This window comes from Hylobates moloch, unplaced genomic scaffold (genome assembly GCF_009828535.3).
Source record: "Hylobates moloch isolate HMO894 unplaced genomic scaffold, HMol_V3 SCAFFOLD_18, whole genome shotgun sequence".
NCBI lineage: Eukaryota > Metazoa > Chordata > Mammalia > Primates > Hylobatidae > Hylobates > Hylobates moloch.
In genome coordinates, this window is record NW_026652293.1 from 37,899,492 (window position 1) to 37,917,910 (window position 18,419).

The 18,419-nt window shown below is 37.9% G+C and overlaps 2 protein-coding genes across 6 annotated transcripts in view; one reads left to right on the forward strand and one right to left on the reverse strand.

The window, feature by feature from the left end:
- ITGB3BP (integrin subunit beta 3 binding protein) overlaps positions 1-18,419 on the forward strand; it is a 102,218-nt gene that overhangs the window by 79,423 nt on the left and 4,376 nt on the right. For 3 of the 4 annotated variants that reach the window (XM_058430885.1, XM_058430884.1, XM_058430888.1), the window contains one exon: positions 1,784-2,113. The exons of the other annotated variant lie outside the window; for it this stretch is intronic. Coding sequence is in view for 2 of the 3 variants with exons in the window: in XM_058430884.1 (XP_058286867.1) it covers positions 1,784-1,845 (62 nt within the window). In the remaining variant the exon portion in view is untranslated. Of the gene's footprint in view, positions 1-1,783; positions 2,114-18,419 lie in introns of those variants that run through there. 4 annotated transcript variants of the gene reach the window in all.
- Positions 4,383-18,419, reverse strand: part of ALG6 (ALG6 alpha-1,3-glucosyltransferase) — a 72,433-nt gene continuing 58,396 nt past the window's right edge. For both annotated transcript variants that reach the window (XM_058430881.1, XM_058430882.1), the window contains exons 13-15: positions 14,013-14,081; positions 13,688-13,886; positions 4,383-6,037 (exon numbers count right to left, since the gene is read on the reverse strand). In XM_058430881.1, the coding sequence (XP_058286864.1) occupies positions 5,840-6,037; positions 13,688-13,886; positions 14,013-14,081 (466 nt within the window). In that variant the 3' untranslated portion in view covers positions 4,383-5,839. The remainder of the gene's footprint in view (positions 6,038-13,687; positions 13,887-14,012; positions 14,082-18,419) is intronic.

An 18,419-nucleotide genomic window follows, 5' to 3' on the forward strand; every position in this document is an offset into this window, starting at 1 on the left:
GATATTGGGATACTTTAGTAACAATGTGGATGAATCACTTGGGTAACAAGGATGAGGCTTAGTATGAACAAAGCGCTGTGTATTATGACAGTTTGAAACCTAATAAGGACACAAAAACAATATAAGGCAAGTTATGATAAATGATACAAGTTCAGACTCTTCTAAGTTCTGGCCAATAACAAGTACAAACAAGGATTGTGCATCCAATGAGGATCAAAGTATCAACTTGATTGGTGGTGGAATTGATAACCCCCAACATGGCAGGCTCTCTGGTAGAAGCTTGGGGTAACTAAGATAGATTGCCTTAAAGCAGAAATGCAACCTCTTCTTTCTCACACTAAGTCTAAATCTTGAATTCTGTGCACTTTACTGAACCTAAAAGCTGGATCTTTTAGATAGACCCCCAAGTCCATGTGACTCTAATGTTGTGAAGACCACAACCTTTTACATGCTTGACTGCAGGTCAGCACAATAGAATGGGTTGGTCTCCCTACTATATGAAATTAGGAAGTGTTATAATAAAAAAGGTCCACTGGGATTGAGAGTAGACAGTGATAGGGAAACTACAAGGAGGGAAGAATTTGTGTAATGTTACTAGTAAAATTTAGACCAATGAATGTTCTGGGCTTTGGCCAATCAAATTTGTTACACTTCCATGGAGTACAGAGGAAGAGTTGACAGAAGTTTCTTCCCCTTCAGACTGAGAAGTATAAACATTCTCTACTGTAAGTACCAAATGAAGAATAAGCAGTGGTATGGGAATTCACAGCAGACAGATCACCTCGGGATGGGATTATCTGTTTGTTTGTTTTTGTTTTTTAAAGACAGGGTCTCGTTCTGTCGCCCTGGCTGGAGTGCAATGGTGCAATCACAGCTCACTGCATTCTTGACCTCCTGGGGTCAAGCAATCCTTCTGCCTTGGCCTAGGATTACAGGCATGAGCCACCACCCCCAGCCGTATTAGGTCATTTTAAAAGATCTTTTCCCACATGCCCTATGGTAATGTATGCCATTAGTTGCCAATGGCTGCTTCCTTCAAAGGCTTTCTCTCACAGAAGGGTTCTAAGGCTGAAGAGACATGAGCCTCTACCACCACTAGGAGTCCCCAGAGGGACATATTCTGAATAGGAATCTGTCATAGCCGGGGGCAGCTGTTGGAGGAAACACCTGCTGAAAGGCTCCTAAGGCTTATAGACAAAGGCATGTAAATAAGTTTTCTGTAGGCCCTGTTGGAGTTTTAAAATTCTCTGAGAAGTATCTCATGTAAGTATGGTCACATAAGGTAAAGAATACTGAGTGCTATGTCAGAGTAGTCATATTGACAGTTACTAGTGAAGATAATCAAAAAGCAAATGAGGCCGGGCACGGTGGCTCACGCCTGTAATCCCAGCACTCTGGGAAGCTGAGGTGGGCAGATCACGAGGTCAGGAGTTCGAGACCAGCCTGGCCAACATAGTGAAACCCCGTCTCTACTAAAAATACAAAAATTAGCTGGGTGTGGTGGCACACACCTGTAGTCCTAGCTACTCAGGAGACTGAGGCGGGAGAATCACTTGAACCCGGGAGGCGGAGGTTGCAGTCAGCCGAGACCACGCCACTCCACTCCGGCCTGGGTGAGAGTGAGACTCCGTCTCAAAAAAGCAAATGAGAGGTTGCCAGCAGCATCTGACTAAACTAGGTACCAAATTAGATTGTTATTGGGTGTTAAAATCACTTCTTAAGTCATGTATGAGGTGCATGTTAACTAATTCTTGATAATATAATTATCTTTTATATCCCACAGGCATTAAGAAGAAATGCACTCACCATGAGCACCAACTTCTGCATCTGCCTGATCATATTTAAAGGAACAGAGAAATATTTGTAATTAATCTGCCCAGTAAATACCGCTCGTAGCAGTCGGCAGGTGCGTGTCTAGATAAAATTTCTTGCAGCTAATTTAAACTTTCTACACACACCAGTAGATAATCTCAATGTAAATAATACATTTCTTCTTGGCTCTTTAATGTAAGCCAACACAGAGAGGAAGATCTTGACTTATATTCTGTACCACATACGCTTCTGTGGACTTTTAGCATTTGTGGGTAGACTTAATAAAGCATGTATAAAAGTGGCACCTTTGGTAGAACTATATATTTTCCTGAAATTCAGATTAAATGTAATGATGAGTGGAATTAAGTACCAGTTTTCCCGTTTAAAGCCCCAGCTGCTTATTAATTTATAGATTCTTTAAAAAAATTTTTTAAAGATCTAGTCTATTGTGTAGCCACTATCTCAGGAGTGAGTTTTTATTTTCCTATGCTTATAGAGAAAAAAGCATTTTCAAGGTTTTAAAATTTTATACCATTTATAAAATATTAGAATGTATTTTTTCAGTAAAATGTTTAAAATATGAAGTTTTTTTAACTAAATTACAAAGAGTATTGAATTTAAAGAAAAGACCTTTATTAAGGGGCAATATGTGATCCATTCCAAATTATTTTGAAATATTAAATTTCAGTTATTCTGTGGTGTTTTCTGTCATCATCATGTTTTTGTTGTCACTCCCAAAATAAAGGGGAGGAGGGAATCACAGAGTATGTTATCTTGATAGTGAAACCTATGCTTTTCTTGACCATTTCTGTAGGGAAAAACTGCTACTCCTTTGGTACTTGCCCTAAGTTTTAACAAAATTAGTGGAAAATATTACCATGTCATTTGAATATATCATGAAAAATAAAAACTACATGAAAATCTGAAACAAAATGTAACAAATTAAGGTTGAAAATTTTCCACTGCGTGCAATGGCACAAGCCTTTAATCCCAGCCACTACTCAGGAGGCTGAAACAGGAGGACTGCTTGAGCCCAGGGGTTTAAGACCAGACTGGGCAACACAGCAAGATACCTATCTCAGAAAAAAAAGAAAATAACTCACTTTCCACTTAGAGAAATTTTAGATTCACCTTTTTAAAATGAAAGGTTTTTAAAAACTGTTAATATAAATTATATAAATTACCTTCACTAATTATTGTCTTCATACTGTTTAAGAAATTTATTGATACAGTGCTTATAATAGGATGTTACCAAAAATATACTAAAAAAGGATTATTCTAGCATTGAAAACTAACCTTAGGTTACAAGCCAAAACATTTTATAAAGTAATCTATGTTAGGTAATACAGGGTTAAGAAGTAGATTGGTTTCATACATAATCCAAGTTATATAGGTATGTGCTTAATGCTGTTAAACCAGTTACTGTATGTTTGACCTCTTGATATACTCAGCTTTTGCCTTTTAGAACAGCTGGGTCTGCTGAGAATCATTTCCCAGTTCTTTTCACTGTAGATCAGATGACTCTTACTTTATCACCCTTGGAGGCCACATGAAGGACAAAGCAGAAAGATCCACACACACAACTAATATTTATATGAGGGGAGGGGGAGTTGCGGGGGATATACTTATCCTGATCTTCCAATGAACATAACAGAAGAGAGACCAATTGAGACTTGAAACCATTGTGTTACTTTAACCATTATTTAGTTATATCCTATCCATCTCTTTCTCTCTGTTGAACAGAGAGGCTCCTTTGGCTGCCTTGACTTTTGTAAATGTTTCACTCAATTTGTTGTGGTTTATCATTTGGACAGAATGCTACATCGGGGATTTTTCGCCCCCCCACCCCAAGTCCTCAAGGGAAAATGACTTCTGTATGCCTCATATATGATACATGAACATACACCCTATTCTCTTCATTTTAAGAAGCAAACCTAAGTTTATTGGCAGCTGAGAAAACTGCATTTCTCAGAAATGCCTCCTCCATCTAAAATGTACTTCAACATAACTTTGAAGGGCTTATTTTTTGACAGGTATATTAATGAAGAAAGTGAGAAATCTATCTTTAATATTTTTGCATAACCTAAATATATTTGTATGAAAACATCCCTATAGCCCTGAGTTTAGCTAAGAGAAATGCTTTGGAATTGCCTACTTCTGTGATAATTAATCACTGGGTATTCTTGATATTTTGCTTTTTTTGAGATGGTGTCTCACTGGTCTCAAGCGATCATCCTGTGTCAGCCTCTCAAATAGAGACCGCTGTGCCTGGCCTCTGTTTCTGGTATTTTGTTTTGGTATTTTGGAACCTAATCCCTCTAAGTTCAATGTAAACTCTTAAACTGGTTTTTAATAGATATGAGGGATACTTACAAGATAACTGCCACAAGTCTCTATAAAAACTATAGTGCAACTCAATATGATTAGATTAAATCATCTGAAGAATGATTTAAGAATTTACCTATATGGTACCTTACAGAATTTACCTAGATGATACCTTGAATCAGGTGCATTTCATTTTACTAATATATATACGTAATACATTTATTTCCAAATAATAAAATTATTCTACTCCAATTATTTATAACTTCCTCATCATTTATTGAAGTCAACATTCTATGTTAAACACAAGAGTACTATTACAAAAAATATTTTTTAAAATAAAGCTACACCAGCCAGCCAAGATGCTGACATTTGGGCACAGTGATTACAGATGGTGACCATGGGCAGCGATGTTCCTGCTGATTCGGCAGTGATTCAAGGCTGCTATTCTGTGCTGACCTGCCCTTTGAGTCTTTATGCACATTGCTTTGAGAAAGAAACCTTTCTAGATTTTTGCTTTGTCTAAACCCACTTCCTTTATCAGACTTAGAAACACATACCTTCTTATATCAGCCTGTGACTGTCCATGTCTAGAACCAGTTTTTTTGTGTGTGTATGTGGTTTGATTTGCACTATTTTAAAATATACCACCACTTAATATAGTTTAGTGGCTATCTTATGAAAGAAATATATTCCTGGAAAAATGGTGATGGGAAAATGATTATCTTTATTACAGAGGCTAAAGAAAAACATATCTTTATATGAGAAACTACAACATGGATATCATGCATTATTTTTACCAGTTGAATACTACAATAAATATGGGCTTCTGCTAATATAGGGTGATACAGTATTAATAGGATGAAGTTAACATGAATCAATGCTCTGGCAGTGGTAACCCTGAACCATGTTAATAATAATATATATATAATATAATGTTTAAACAGAATGATTCTGGAGGTTTAGAACCAGTGATTATGTGTAATTAAGAAGACTTCACTCAAACCACTTAAAGCTTACATTTAAATTCAGGAAAATTCATTTTTAATTGTATTAAAATATGCATTCTTGGAAATAAGATTATGGTTTATTTGCCTTGTTAAAACAATCAAATTTGCGTGTGTAATAAGGCATATTCAAACTTCAGGCAGTTTAAATTGCCTTCTCAGTAATTAAAAAGATTATCACAAAGTTAATTCCCTAAGATATGACTTCTAAACAGTGAAATACACGCTACTTGCATTCTAAAATGTAAGTTTGAATACCAAAATTAGTGATTTCCATTAAAAAGGGGCTCAGTTCTCCCATGAAGCTTACTATATGGTCTGATGAAGGAAGTAGGTTTAGACAAAGCAAATATCAAGAAATATTTCTCAGTTTTTTCAAGACATTTAAAAAGTGCATTTCCTGAGTAAACAATGGGATTAAGGACATGTTTCTCTTTTTTCCCCACTTGAATAGCTGTGAATAATAAAACCACAATATGTTTTGGCCAAGCAGTACTTAGACAAGCCTCCATTGGTCTTTGGTCTCCATATACATTTATTTTGTGTAGACAACAATGACTTTTCACCATTTCTTTTCCTGTGGTTCCATGGTTCTCAAAATGGTAATTTCATTTATACATAGCAGAAAGTTCACAAAACCTTTCAGCACTGTTCACATTTTCACATTTGTTTAGGAAACAATTTGTTTAGGAATACAGCTAGCTGATTTTCTTCTGATTTCTTCCACTTTTGGAATCCCACATGATTATAATGTTAAAGTATACCAAGAAGAACAGGAAGTTCAAGCAAGATACAAAACACACCAATACAGAAAACAAGTCCGGTAGTTTCTGAGGAGGATCCAGTGTGACAGTCATCAGCGTCAGAAGCACCATAGTGATGACTGAGATAAGAAACTGCAAGGAAAAAAAGGATTAGTGAGTAGTATAAAAGGTGAAATTTAAATGTACTGGAAACATTGACTTGTAGCTATTAAATGAGCAGAATTAAAGGTGAGGGTTGAGGGTCTAATTTATTCTGGTGTATCTCAACTTTGACTTCCTATTAGAATCATATGAGGGGTTTTTAAAATCTCAATGCCCACGTCACACCCCAGACCAATTAAATCAGGCCTCAGTATTTTTTAAAGCTCTCCAAGTGATTCCCATTTGTAGCCAAAACCTGAGGACCCGTCTTATACTTCCACCAAGGCACTGAAGAAAGGTATCTGGGACAATATTAATGCTAGTCAGGGTTAAATTTATAGCATCCCCTGGGGCCCAACAGGATATAAAATTCTAAGCTAATGGGTACAAATATATAGGTAGCTAGAAGAAATAAAACCTAGTGTTTGGCAGGTCAGTAGGCTGAATATAGTTAACATTAATGTACATTTCAAAATAGCTAGAAAATAATAAGTTGAATGTTCCTAGCATAAAGACATATTTTTAAGGTAATGAATAGCCCAGTTACCCTGATTTGATCTTCATGCATTACATGAATAAATGAATCAAATTATCACATGTGCCCCCAAAATATATACATCTATTCTGTATCAATTTTTTAAATTCTAAGCTAATCTTGAGAACCCATCTGTGAAAAAGTTTTCCATGGCAAATGGAAAATTACATTTCGTATTCACTAAATGCTTTCAATGAGTAAAGCACATGAGGGCACATGAAAGAAAATGTGGCCCTCTGGCTTCAAAGAGTTTTCCATCTACTTAGGAGAATGTTAAATAAAATCACAAAGTCACACTGGCTTAAATACCAAGGTGAGTAGTAAAAATAATTAGCACATTTGTGTAGTTGTGTGGTCATCAGTTAGTGTGGTCTCTAGACCAATGTGCTATACAATAGAACTTCCTGCAGTAATGAAAATGTTTTGTCAGCACTTCAGTATAGTAGCTGCTAACCACATGTAGCTATTGGGCATTTGAAATGTACTTACTGTGACTGAGGAACGGAATTTTTATTTAAATTTAATAAGTTTAAATTTCTATATATGTCTAGTGGGTACCGTACTGGACAGACTGTGAGCTCCTTTAAGACAAAGACCAGCAAGATCTTATTCATTTTATCCCTAGCACAGTACATAGGTATACAAAAGCAGTATAAATAAATGTAGAAAGCAAGCAGTGAGAAACAGTAGTGACTTCCATGAACTGGGTGGGACACAGAACCCTAAAGGATGCCTTAACTGCTGGCTACATTATGACAGTATTGGTAAGATCTAAACAGAGAGTAATGCAGTGATCATTCCAAATGGAAAAGCGAGGATAAGCGCCAAGAAAGCTTACAAGCAGATATAAACAAACAAAGGCTGCTAGTGTCATTACAAGGAAAAATTCCTGAGGCAACCTTAGTGGGAAGTGCAAACATCTGGAATGAAATCTTTAAAATAAAAGTTTCAAACTTAAGAAATATGGGACTGGTTGAAATGTCATAATACCACGATCTTGAGTCAGTGTTAAACAGAACAAAAACCCTCTCTTGCTCCAACTATTACCCCATTTGTCTGCTCCTATTTACACATTTCCCAAAACAGTTGCCTATAAACATGCTGTGTCCAGTCTTCATCCCATTCACTAGTGAACCCATACCAATTGGGCTTTCACTCCAATCACTATGAAACTGCTATAGTCAAATATCCATAATGACCTCCAGTGTACTAAATCCAGTGGTCAGTTCTTACTGCCTTACTTGATTCTCTCATGAGCATTTGAAATCACTCCACTCTCACTGAAACACTTCGTTCACTTGGCTTCCATGACATCATACTCTCCTGGTTCTCTCCTACCTCAACCAGTTAATTCTTAGACATCTTTGCTGGTTCCTCATGTCCCCTACCTCTGCATTCTGGGGCTTCGTACCTATTCCTCTTATTAATCTATACTCATACCCTTAGTGAGTCATCCAGTAGCATGACTTTAATTACCAACTATATGTAAAGACTCAACTTCGTCTCCAGCCTGGCCCTTTCCCCTAAACCAGGGTTGTCCAATCTTTTGGCTTCCCTGGGCCACACTGGAAAAAGAAGAATTGTCTTGGGCCACACATAAAATACACCAACACTAATGATAGCTGATGAGCCTTAAAAAATATTGCAAAAAAATTCCAGGTTTTAAGAAAGTTTACGAATTTGTATTGCACTGCATTCGAAGCCATCCTCAGTTGCAGATTGGACAAGCTTGAGCTAAACTCTGGACCCATATATCCAGGTACTCCTTAATATCTCTACTTGGATATCTAATAGGCATCTAAAACTAAACATGTAAAAAACTCTTGGTCTCCTCAGACTCCCGACTGCCCCCACCACACACAAATTTCCTTCAACATGCTTCCTCCAATTCGGTAAATGGCAACCCCACCCATTCAGTTATGTATGCCAAAAACCTTGGAGTCATCCTGAACACCTCTCTTTCACAACCCCAGCAATTCCTGTTGGCTCTACCTTCAAAATATATCAAAAATCTGACCATTTCTAACCACTTCCACTGCTACCCTGGTCCACAGCACCATCATCTCACGGATTCCATTATCCACAATCTGTTCTCCACATAGCATACCATAGGGACCTTTTAAAAATGTAAGTCAGATTCTAGTCCCATTATAGGAAACTACACTGTTACCTCTCTAATCTTAGGTCCTATTATTTATTTCCCCCACCCAGCTCCAATCACCATGACCTCCATGATGTTCACTGCATTTGCAGTTTTTCTCTTCTAGGATGTTCTGCCCTCAAATTATCTGCAGTTTACTTCCTTTGGTTCTTTGCTCAAGAAAGCCCTGCCACTTTAAAACTGCATTCATCCCTCCTGCATATCATATCCATTTCTCCCTTGCTTTGTTGTTCTCCATAGCACTTATCACCCTCTGACATGCTATATATTTTACATATGCTGGTGCTGGATTTCTCCACTAGAATGCAACCTCCATGGGAGCAGGGATTTCTGTTAGTTTTGGTCACTACTGTATCCTCAGCCTCCAGAACAATGCTTGCATATAGTAAGTGCTCAAAAACTATTAAAGAACAAATAAATCTGGGAGCCCATGGCGGTCCTCACCTTAAGATTACTGGTCCAGATAGTGAATATCACAACAGGGCTAGAGTTTGACATACACTCAGGACTCTGGGCCTATACTAACAAAAAATGAACTTTATATATACTTTCCATTTGAACCCCTGAGTAAAGTTAATCCTCTCCTTGTGTTTCCTGTTCACCTCTTAACTTCCTACCTCCCACACCCCTATCCTCCATGGTCATTACCTAAAGTGCAAAACCCTCAGGACACCCATTCAACTCTGCCCTGAGAATACCTGCCTTGTCTTCCTACAAGATCTAAATATAAAATATCTCCTTTGAAACCTTCCCCTACACTCCCCTAATAGAGTTAGTCATTCATTTCTCTTTGTTATCTGGGTACTTTGCGCAATCCTCTATGTAGTACTCAAAAATATAAAGTATAGCCTGTTGGGCCGGGCGCAGTAGCTCATGCCTGTAATCCCAGCACTTTGGGAGGCTGAGGTGGGTGGATCACGAGATCAGGAGTTCGAGACCAGCCTGGCCAATATGGTGAAACCCTGTCTCTACTAAAAATACAAAAATTGGCAGGGTGTGGTGGCACGTGCCTGTAGTCCCAGCTACTCGGGAGGCTGAGGCAGAAGAATTGCATAAACCCAGGAGGCAGAGGTTGCAGTGAGCCAAGATCATGCCATTGCACTCCAGCCTGGGCAACAAGAGTGAAACTGCGTCTCTAAAAAATAAAAAATAAAAATTAGGCAAGCATGATGGTGTATGCCTATAATCCTAGCTACTCAGGAGGCTGAGGAAGGAGGATCACTTGGGCCCAGGAGTTCCAGGTTGCAGTGAGTTATAAATGCACCACCACACTCCCGCCTAGGCAACAGAATGAGATCCTGTCTCAACAACAACTTCATAACATTTGTAGTAGTTGCCAAATATTCCATGGAGCTTATATACTTATTCATGTATCATTTTTCGACTACTGGACAATTGAGCTGCCTCCAATTTTTCATTATAATAATTAGATGAATATCCATTCATTCAACAAACAAAAATCAGAGCACCTATTCTTTGCCAGGCACTGATAGATGCTACAGATAAAATGGTATGTATAAAATGCAGAGTTCTTGACCTCAAATACATTGCAATCTAGCATTTTAGACAGCCTTGAATGTAATGTGATATGCCTTAAATATATGAACTTTATGAGTAGACAAAGACATCACATGAAAACTACATATTAGTGTCTCTTATGAATATAAATGCAAAAATCATCAACAGAATACTGGCAAACTGGAGCCAGTGGCAGATAAAAATGATTATACACCATGATCCAGTAGGATTTATCCTAGGAATTCAAGGTTAGTGTAACACACAAAAATCAGTCAATGAAATGTGTCATATAATAGAATAAAGGAAAAAAAAAAAACACATGACCAAAGATGCAGAAAAAGAATTAGACAGAATCCAGCATTTTTTCATGATAAAAACATGTAAACTAGGAATTGAAGAGAACTTCCTCAACCAGATAAAAGACATCTGTTTTAAAAAGCCCACAGTTAACATCTTAGTTAATGGTGACAGACCAGATGCTTTCCCTCTAATATCAAGTAAAAGAGAAGATGTCCACTCTTGTTACCTATATTCAACACTGTCTTATAGGTCCTAGGGTAATTAGGCAAGTAAGAGAAATAAAAGTCATCCACATCAGAAAGGAAGAAGTAAAACTCATGGTTTTCAGATTACATTATCTTGTATGTTGAAAACCGTAGGAAATCCATTGAAAACCTATGCCGAAGAATACAAGTTGAATATACAAAAATATATTTGTATATAGTAGCAATGAACATTATGAAAATGAAATTAAGAAAACAATTCCTTTACAATAGCATCATAAAGAATTATGCTTTAGGATCATTCGTTAAGAATAAATTTAACAAAAGAAGTTCAAAATTTATACACTGAAAACTACAAAACATTGTTGAAAGAAATTAAATATCTAAATAAATGGAAATACATCCTGTGTTTGTTCATTGGAAGACTAAATATTAAGATGGCAATATTCATGGTTAAACTCCATCTCTAAAAAAATTAGCCAGGTGTGGTGGCACATGCCCATAGTCCCAGCTATTAAGGAGGCTGAGGGGGAAAGATTGCTTGAGCCTGGGAGGCAGAGGTTGCAGTGAGCCAAGATCACACCATTGCACTCCAATCTGGGCAACAGAGTGAGACCTTGTCTCAAAAAAATAAAGTAATATTCCACAAACTGATATGCAGAATCAACTCAGTCCCTATCAAAATCTCAGCTGGGTTTTGGGAGAAAACTGATGAACTTCTAAAAATAATATGAAAATAAAGGGATGTAAAATAGATAAAACAATCTTGTAAAAGAACAAAATCAGTGGACTTGCATTTTCAATTTCAAAACTAACTACAAAGCTACAGTAAACAAGACAGTATGGCAGTGGCATAAGGATAGACATATAGATCAATGGAACAGAACTGAGAGTCCAGAAATAAACCCTTACATTTAAGAACAACTGATTTTCAACAAGAGTGCCAAGACAATTCAATGGAACTGAAATAACTGAATAAAGTCAGACTCCTACCTCACACCATATACAATATTAACTCAAAGTGACTCAAAGGCATAGATATAAAAACTATAAAACTCTTAGAAGAAAATACAGGGGTAAATATTTGTGACCATTGGTTATACAATGGTTTCTTAGATATGACACCAAAAGCACAACAAAAGAAAAAAATAGATACACAGGATGTTATCGAAATCAAAACTTTTGTGCTGCAAATGATACCATCAAGAAAGTGAAAAGGCAACACACAGAATGGGAGAGGATACTTGCAAGTTAAATATCTGGTAAGGAACTCATATCAAGAATATATATTAAAAAAACTCTTACAACTCAAAAAGACAACCCAGTTTAAAATGGGCAAAGGATTTGAATAGGCATTTCTCCAAAGAAGATATACAAATGGCCAATAAGCACATGAAAAGATGTTCAACATCATTAGTCATTAGGGAAATGCAAGTCAGCACTCCAATGAAATACCACCTCACACCCACTAGGATGGTTATAATTAAAAAGACAACAAATGCTGTGAAAGATGTGGAGAAATTAGAACCCTCACACATCGTTGATGAGAATGAAGAATTGTGCTGTACTTTGAAAAACAATTTGGCAGTTTCTGAAGATGTTAAACATAGAATTACCATATGATCTAGCAATTCTACTCCCAGGTATACACATAAGGGAAATGAAAACATATGTGCACTCAATACCTTGTAAACAAATGTTCACAACAGCACTATTATATTCATAACACTAAAAAAGTAGAAACAACTTCATGTCCATGAATTGATGAATGGATAAACAAAATGTATATCCATATAATGGAATATAATTTGGTAATAAAAAGGAATAAAGTACTGATATATGCTATAACATAAATGAACCTCAAAAATATGCTAAGTGGCTGGGTGCAGTGGCTCATGCCTGTAATCCCAGGACTTTGGGAGGCCAAGGCAGGCAGATCATGAGGTCAGGAGTTCAAGACCAGCCTGGCCAACATACTGAAATCCCATCTCTACTAAAAATACAAAAATTAGCCGGGCATGGTGGCACATGCCTGTAGTTCCAGCTACTAGGGAGGCTGAGGCAGGAGAATCGCTTGAACCCGGGAGGCAGAGGTTGCAGTGAGACAAGATCATGCCACTGCACTCCAGCCTGAGTGACAGAGCAAGACTCTGTCTCAAAAAAAAAAAAAAAAAATTACACACACACACACACACACACATGCTAAGTGAAAGAACTGGGTCATAAAGACCACAATTTTATTATCCCATGTTATGGATTGAATTAAAATTCATATGTTGAAGCCCTAACCCCCAATGTGACTGTATTTGGAGATATAGCCTTTTGGAAGGTAAGTATGATTAAAATTAGATAAGAATAGGGCCCTAATCCAATAGTACTGGTGTCCTTACAAGAAAAGGAAGAGACAACAGAGGTCTCTCTCCATGTATGACACATAAAGCAGAGACCTTCTACAAGCCAGGAAGAAAGGCCTCACCAGAAACAACCCTGATGGTAGAACCTTGATCTTGATCTTGAACTTTTAGTCTCTAGAACTGTAAGAAAATAAATTTCTGTTGTATTTTGTTATGGCAGCTATCACAGACTAATACATTCCATTTATATGCAATGTCCAAAGTAGGCAAATCTAAAGAGGCAGAAACTGGCTGTCCAAGGAAGGGAGTTAGGAGTGAGAATGGAATTGGGAATGAAGGCTAATGGGTACAGAATTTCTTCTGGGAGTGACAAAAATAATGTAAAATTAGATGATGGTGATAGTTGTACAAATCTGTGTACATACTTAAAACCACTAAGTTGTACACTTTAAATGAGTGGATTTATGTGAATTATATCTCAAAAAGCTATAAAAGAAAATCACTACTTCAATAATTTTTTAAAATAGTGACATGCTGAAAAATGTGCCATTTCTTAAAAATTGAACTTACCAAATATTGTATAATTCTGGAAAGAAATGTAAAACATGGAAGATATTTCCTCACAGAAATGGAAAAGGATTTCAACTGCAGTTCTTCTTCAGAAGTCTTTTCAAATATTGAAAAGAAAGTTACACAAGCTATAAAAAATGCCATTGTTGTCACAACAGAGGGCATTAGGAGTTCATCCTTCAATAGAAGAGGTAGCATACTGTAAAGGAAAATTTTTAAAAATCAAAAGAGAATTATCAATTCAAACCATAACCACTGTATAAAAAAGTTTTCAATTAGTTTACAAGAATTATACTGAAAATATATGGAAATTGGTATGACTTACCTGAATGTTGACACAAGTAAAAACCAGGTAGACATAAAAGGAATTTCACTTAAAACTAAGCAGACTGGTCTAAAATGGTAAAGAAAAAAATACTTTAGTATTACAGAATATAATTTCAACTCCTAATTGTAAAAAATATAAATACATTTCATCTGTCTGATTTTCAGGGGTAGCTTAAAAAAAGCCAGGAAGGTCTTTATATGGACTACTGATTCATTTTGTTAACAGTCCAGACTAAATTAGCCTAGACACAGGCACAGAGGTGTCAACTCCTCATAATAATTGGAAAACTGCTGCTTCCAGTATGCTGTTAATGGAATTTTTTTCTCTATCATACAAACAAGTAGCTTAAGAAAAGGATCAGATAAAGAAATCTGAGAAAGCTTTGTCATATATTTCATAGTACTTGGTAAATATGAATTCCTAGCATTGTTTTCAAACATCTCTTTTATGTTCTTTCATGTTACATATTACTCCGCTAAGTTAAAACTAAAGTTATGGCAGACAAGATCATCATGCCACTGGGGAGGACAAGAGAGACAAGAGGATAAAGGAAAACAAATTGATAATAATAAAATTAAAAGGAGGAAGAAATTAGTAGGAAGAGCTACATAAAAAGGGAAATAGTATAGGAACAGGAAGCACAATGCCAACAAATGGAACCACTGGCTTTATCAAAGAATTGTTTAGGGGCCAGGCACAGTGGCTCAGGCCTGTAATCCCAGTACTTTGGTAGGCCAAGGCTAGTAGATCACTTGAAGTCAAGAGTTCGAGACCAGCGTGGCCAACATGGTGAAACCCTATCTCTACTAAAAATACAAAAAAAAATTAGCTGGGCTTGGTGGTGCGTGCCTGTAATCCCAGCAACTTGGGAGGCTGAAGCAGGAGAACTGCTTGAATCCGGGAGGAGGAGGTTGCAGTGAGCTGAGATCATGCCACTGCACTCCAGCCTGGGCAACAGATCCAGATGACAGGGCGAGACTCCATCTCAAAAAAAAAAAAAAAAAAAAAAAAAAAGTTGTTTAGGGTCACAGCTCTAAGCCCTGTGACCTCCTTACCACAACTCCTGCTCCAGTACCTTCGGGATTCAGTTGTGGCAATGCTCAAAGAAGGAACATTGCTAGTTTGATGCCCTGAGTCCTGGTCCCCATGTTTGCCCTTTATTTACTGTGTGACCTTGAGCAAATGATTAATCTATTTTCTTAAGTGGAAATGGAAATAATAACACCTTGTATTCTTAAGTAGTTTAAAGAACTCTTTGCAGGTATCATCTAGTGTTTACTTTTTAAAAATACAATAAACTTTCCTAATGATGGTGGTTGTTGAATAATTGTTATCATTATTTTGAATCTCCTTATTTTAAGTGCTCTATAAAGATTTGGGCATTCTCCCGCTTTCCCAGAAGGATGACTTTTTCCTATGTCAACTAATATATGAGATTTAAACCCTGGGATTATCAACTGATTGAAAACTACTAAAAGAAATTACTAGGCCAAGCACAGTGGCTCACACCTGTAATCCCAGCACTTTGGGAGGCTGAGACAGGCGGATCACGAGGTCAGGAGTTCGAGACCCTCCTGGCCAACATGGTGAAACCCCATCTCTACTAAAAATACAAAAAAAAAAAAAATTAGCTGGACGTGGTGAGTGCCTGTAATCCCAGCTACTCAGGAGGCTGAGGCAGGAGAATCGCTTGAACCAGGGAGTCGGAGGTTGCAGTGAGCCGAGATCGTGCCACTGCACTCCAGCCTGGCGACAGAGCAAGACTCTATCTCAAAAAAAGAAATTACTAGAGGGCTTTCCATTTCACTGCTTGAGAATGGATGCATATTAATAGCAAGCTCATTGAAGGTGCTCAATAGTTTTCTCTTTCTGGTTTAATTATTTCCCATTTATGCATTCAATATTTATTTACCAAACACAAGCATTGATAAAAAATGTATTACAGCCAGCGCAGGGGCTCACAACTGTAATCCCGGCACTTTCAGAGGCCAAGGTGGGAGGATCACTTGAGCCCAGGAATTCAAGACCAGCCTAGAGAATATAGCAAGACACCACCTCTACAAAAAATTTAAAAATTAGCCTGGCATGGTGACGCACACCTGAGGTACTTGTTACTTGGGAGGCTGAAGTGGGAGGCTCACTTGAGCCCAGGAGTCCGAGGCTGCAGTGAGCTATGACCATGTCACTGTGCTCCAGCCTGGGTGACTGAGTGAGACCTTGTCTCTTAAAAAAAAACTTACTACATATAAGCACTGCTCTGAAAGGAATACAAAGATTATTATAACTCAGCTCCTAACCTCAAAGTACTTAAAATTCATCACCAAACAGTGAAATGCCCTACATCCTCAACCTTTTCTCTAAACCCCTCCCTTTACCACCTTGTTTGAAACAATGCCTGGCTCTCTCCTCTGAGGACAGTACTGCCCTCTGCCCTCTCAACTGTGCCTGTTTTTGTTGTTTCCACAGTCTTCAAGTGACTTGGCATGGAGGTGGGAAGTAACCTCCTTGATCTTCCTCGTTACTTTCCTACCAGTTCTCCCTCTCTCCACCCTAATAATCTCCAGCTTTGAAACTCTTGTCATCACACTTTATCCCCGATTATTCCCTATCTTGTAAATACTGACCAACCACAGGGCCGCTTCCTTCATTACCCAAAGATTTCAACTCCTTTCTCACTATCACTCTCTACAAACTGACTTAATTCTTGGCAATTTTAACATATACATAGATCGTCCCTCTCATTTGCTAGAACGCCTCTCTTCTAGTGATCTCATCTTTAATCCTGTCCCTTACGGTCATACTTTAGACTGCACCTCCTCCATGACTCTCACCACTAACTCCTGCCTTTTGGATATTCCAACTCCAATAATCTTTTGATCCTATTGAGATCTTCAATCCATTGTTCCTACCACCTTTTCACTTTCCCTCATCGCTTCGATGGCCTTTTCCCTTTTTACCTACCTTAAATTCTAAGGTCAATCATTATAATCACTCCCATACATTCACTTTTAAGCTCTCAAGCAAGGGGAGTTATCCTCACCAGACAAAACCATAAACCTGGAAATACCCAACTCTCCACCAGCGCTTACTCCAGCCATACTGAACAACTGCTCAAGAGAAAAGCAGCTACCCATACTAACTGGTCTCACTTTAAATACATGATCATGATGTTCAAGTGCCCTGCAATTACTATATATTTCCCTGATCTGTTTACACTCTGTCCCTCCTTAGAAAGTGTTTCACACTTCTCCCTCCTACTGCCAACAGCTTCAACCCACTCTTGGCTAATGACTTTCCCTCTCACTTCAATAAGAAAACTGAGGCAGTTAAAAGAGAACTTTCACAGATGTCCACCATCACATTTACTCCCTTCCCAGCATCTCTACCAATAGAGCCTATTCACCCCTTTTACCAAAGAGGAACTCCACACATCTGTCCAATGCCAATTCTTCCATTTGTGCTCTAGATCCTACCCCATCTCCCTTTCCCAATGACAGTGCTCCAGCAGCTCCTCCTCTCGAGATCCTGTACCATCAGCTTTCCTTCTCTGCTGATCATTCCCCTGCCTTTATTGTTCCTCTCTTAAACAAACAAACCTATCTTGACCCCATTTTCTCTACCAATTATTGCCCTATTTTTCCGCTTCCTTTTTCAACAAAACTCCTCTGAAGAACAGTCTACCTTCCTCACACCATATATAAAAACTCAACTGGGTGCAGTGGCTCACGCCTGTAATCCCAGCACTTTGGGAGGCCAAGGCAGGCAGATCACTTGAGGTCAGGAGTTCGAGAGCAGCCTGGCCAACGTAATTAAACCCCTGTCTCTACTAAAAATACAAAAATCATCCAGCTGTTGTGGTGGGCAACTATAGTCCCAGCTACTCGGGAGGCTGAGGCAGGAGAATCTCTTGAACCCAGTAGGTGGAGGTCGTAGTGAGCCGAGATTGCACCACTGTACTCTAACCTCGGTGACAGACCACGGCTCTATCTCAAAGAAAAAAAAAAAATTAACTCAAAATGGATCAAAGACATAAATATAAGAGCTAAATCCATAAAACTCTTAGAAGGAAAATGAGGGTAAATCTTTATTTCCTTGAGTTTGGCACTGGTTTCTTAGATATATACCAAAAGTGCAATCAAAAGACAAGATAGGCATATTAGACTTCATCTAAATTAAAAACTTTTGTGCATCAAAGAACACTATCAAGAGGGTAAAAAAGACAACACAAAGAATGGGAGAAAATATTTGCAAATCATATATCTGACAAAGGTTAGTACCCAGGATATATAAAGAACTCCTAAAACTCAAAAAATGACAACCCAACTAAAAATTGGGCAAAGGGGCTGAGCGCAGTGGTTCACACCTGTAATCCCAGCACTTTGGGAGGCCAAGGCGGGTGGATCA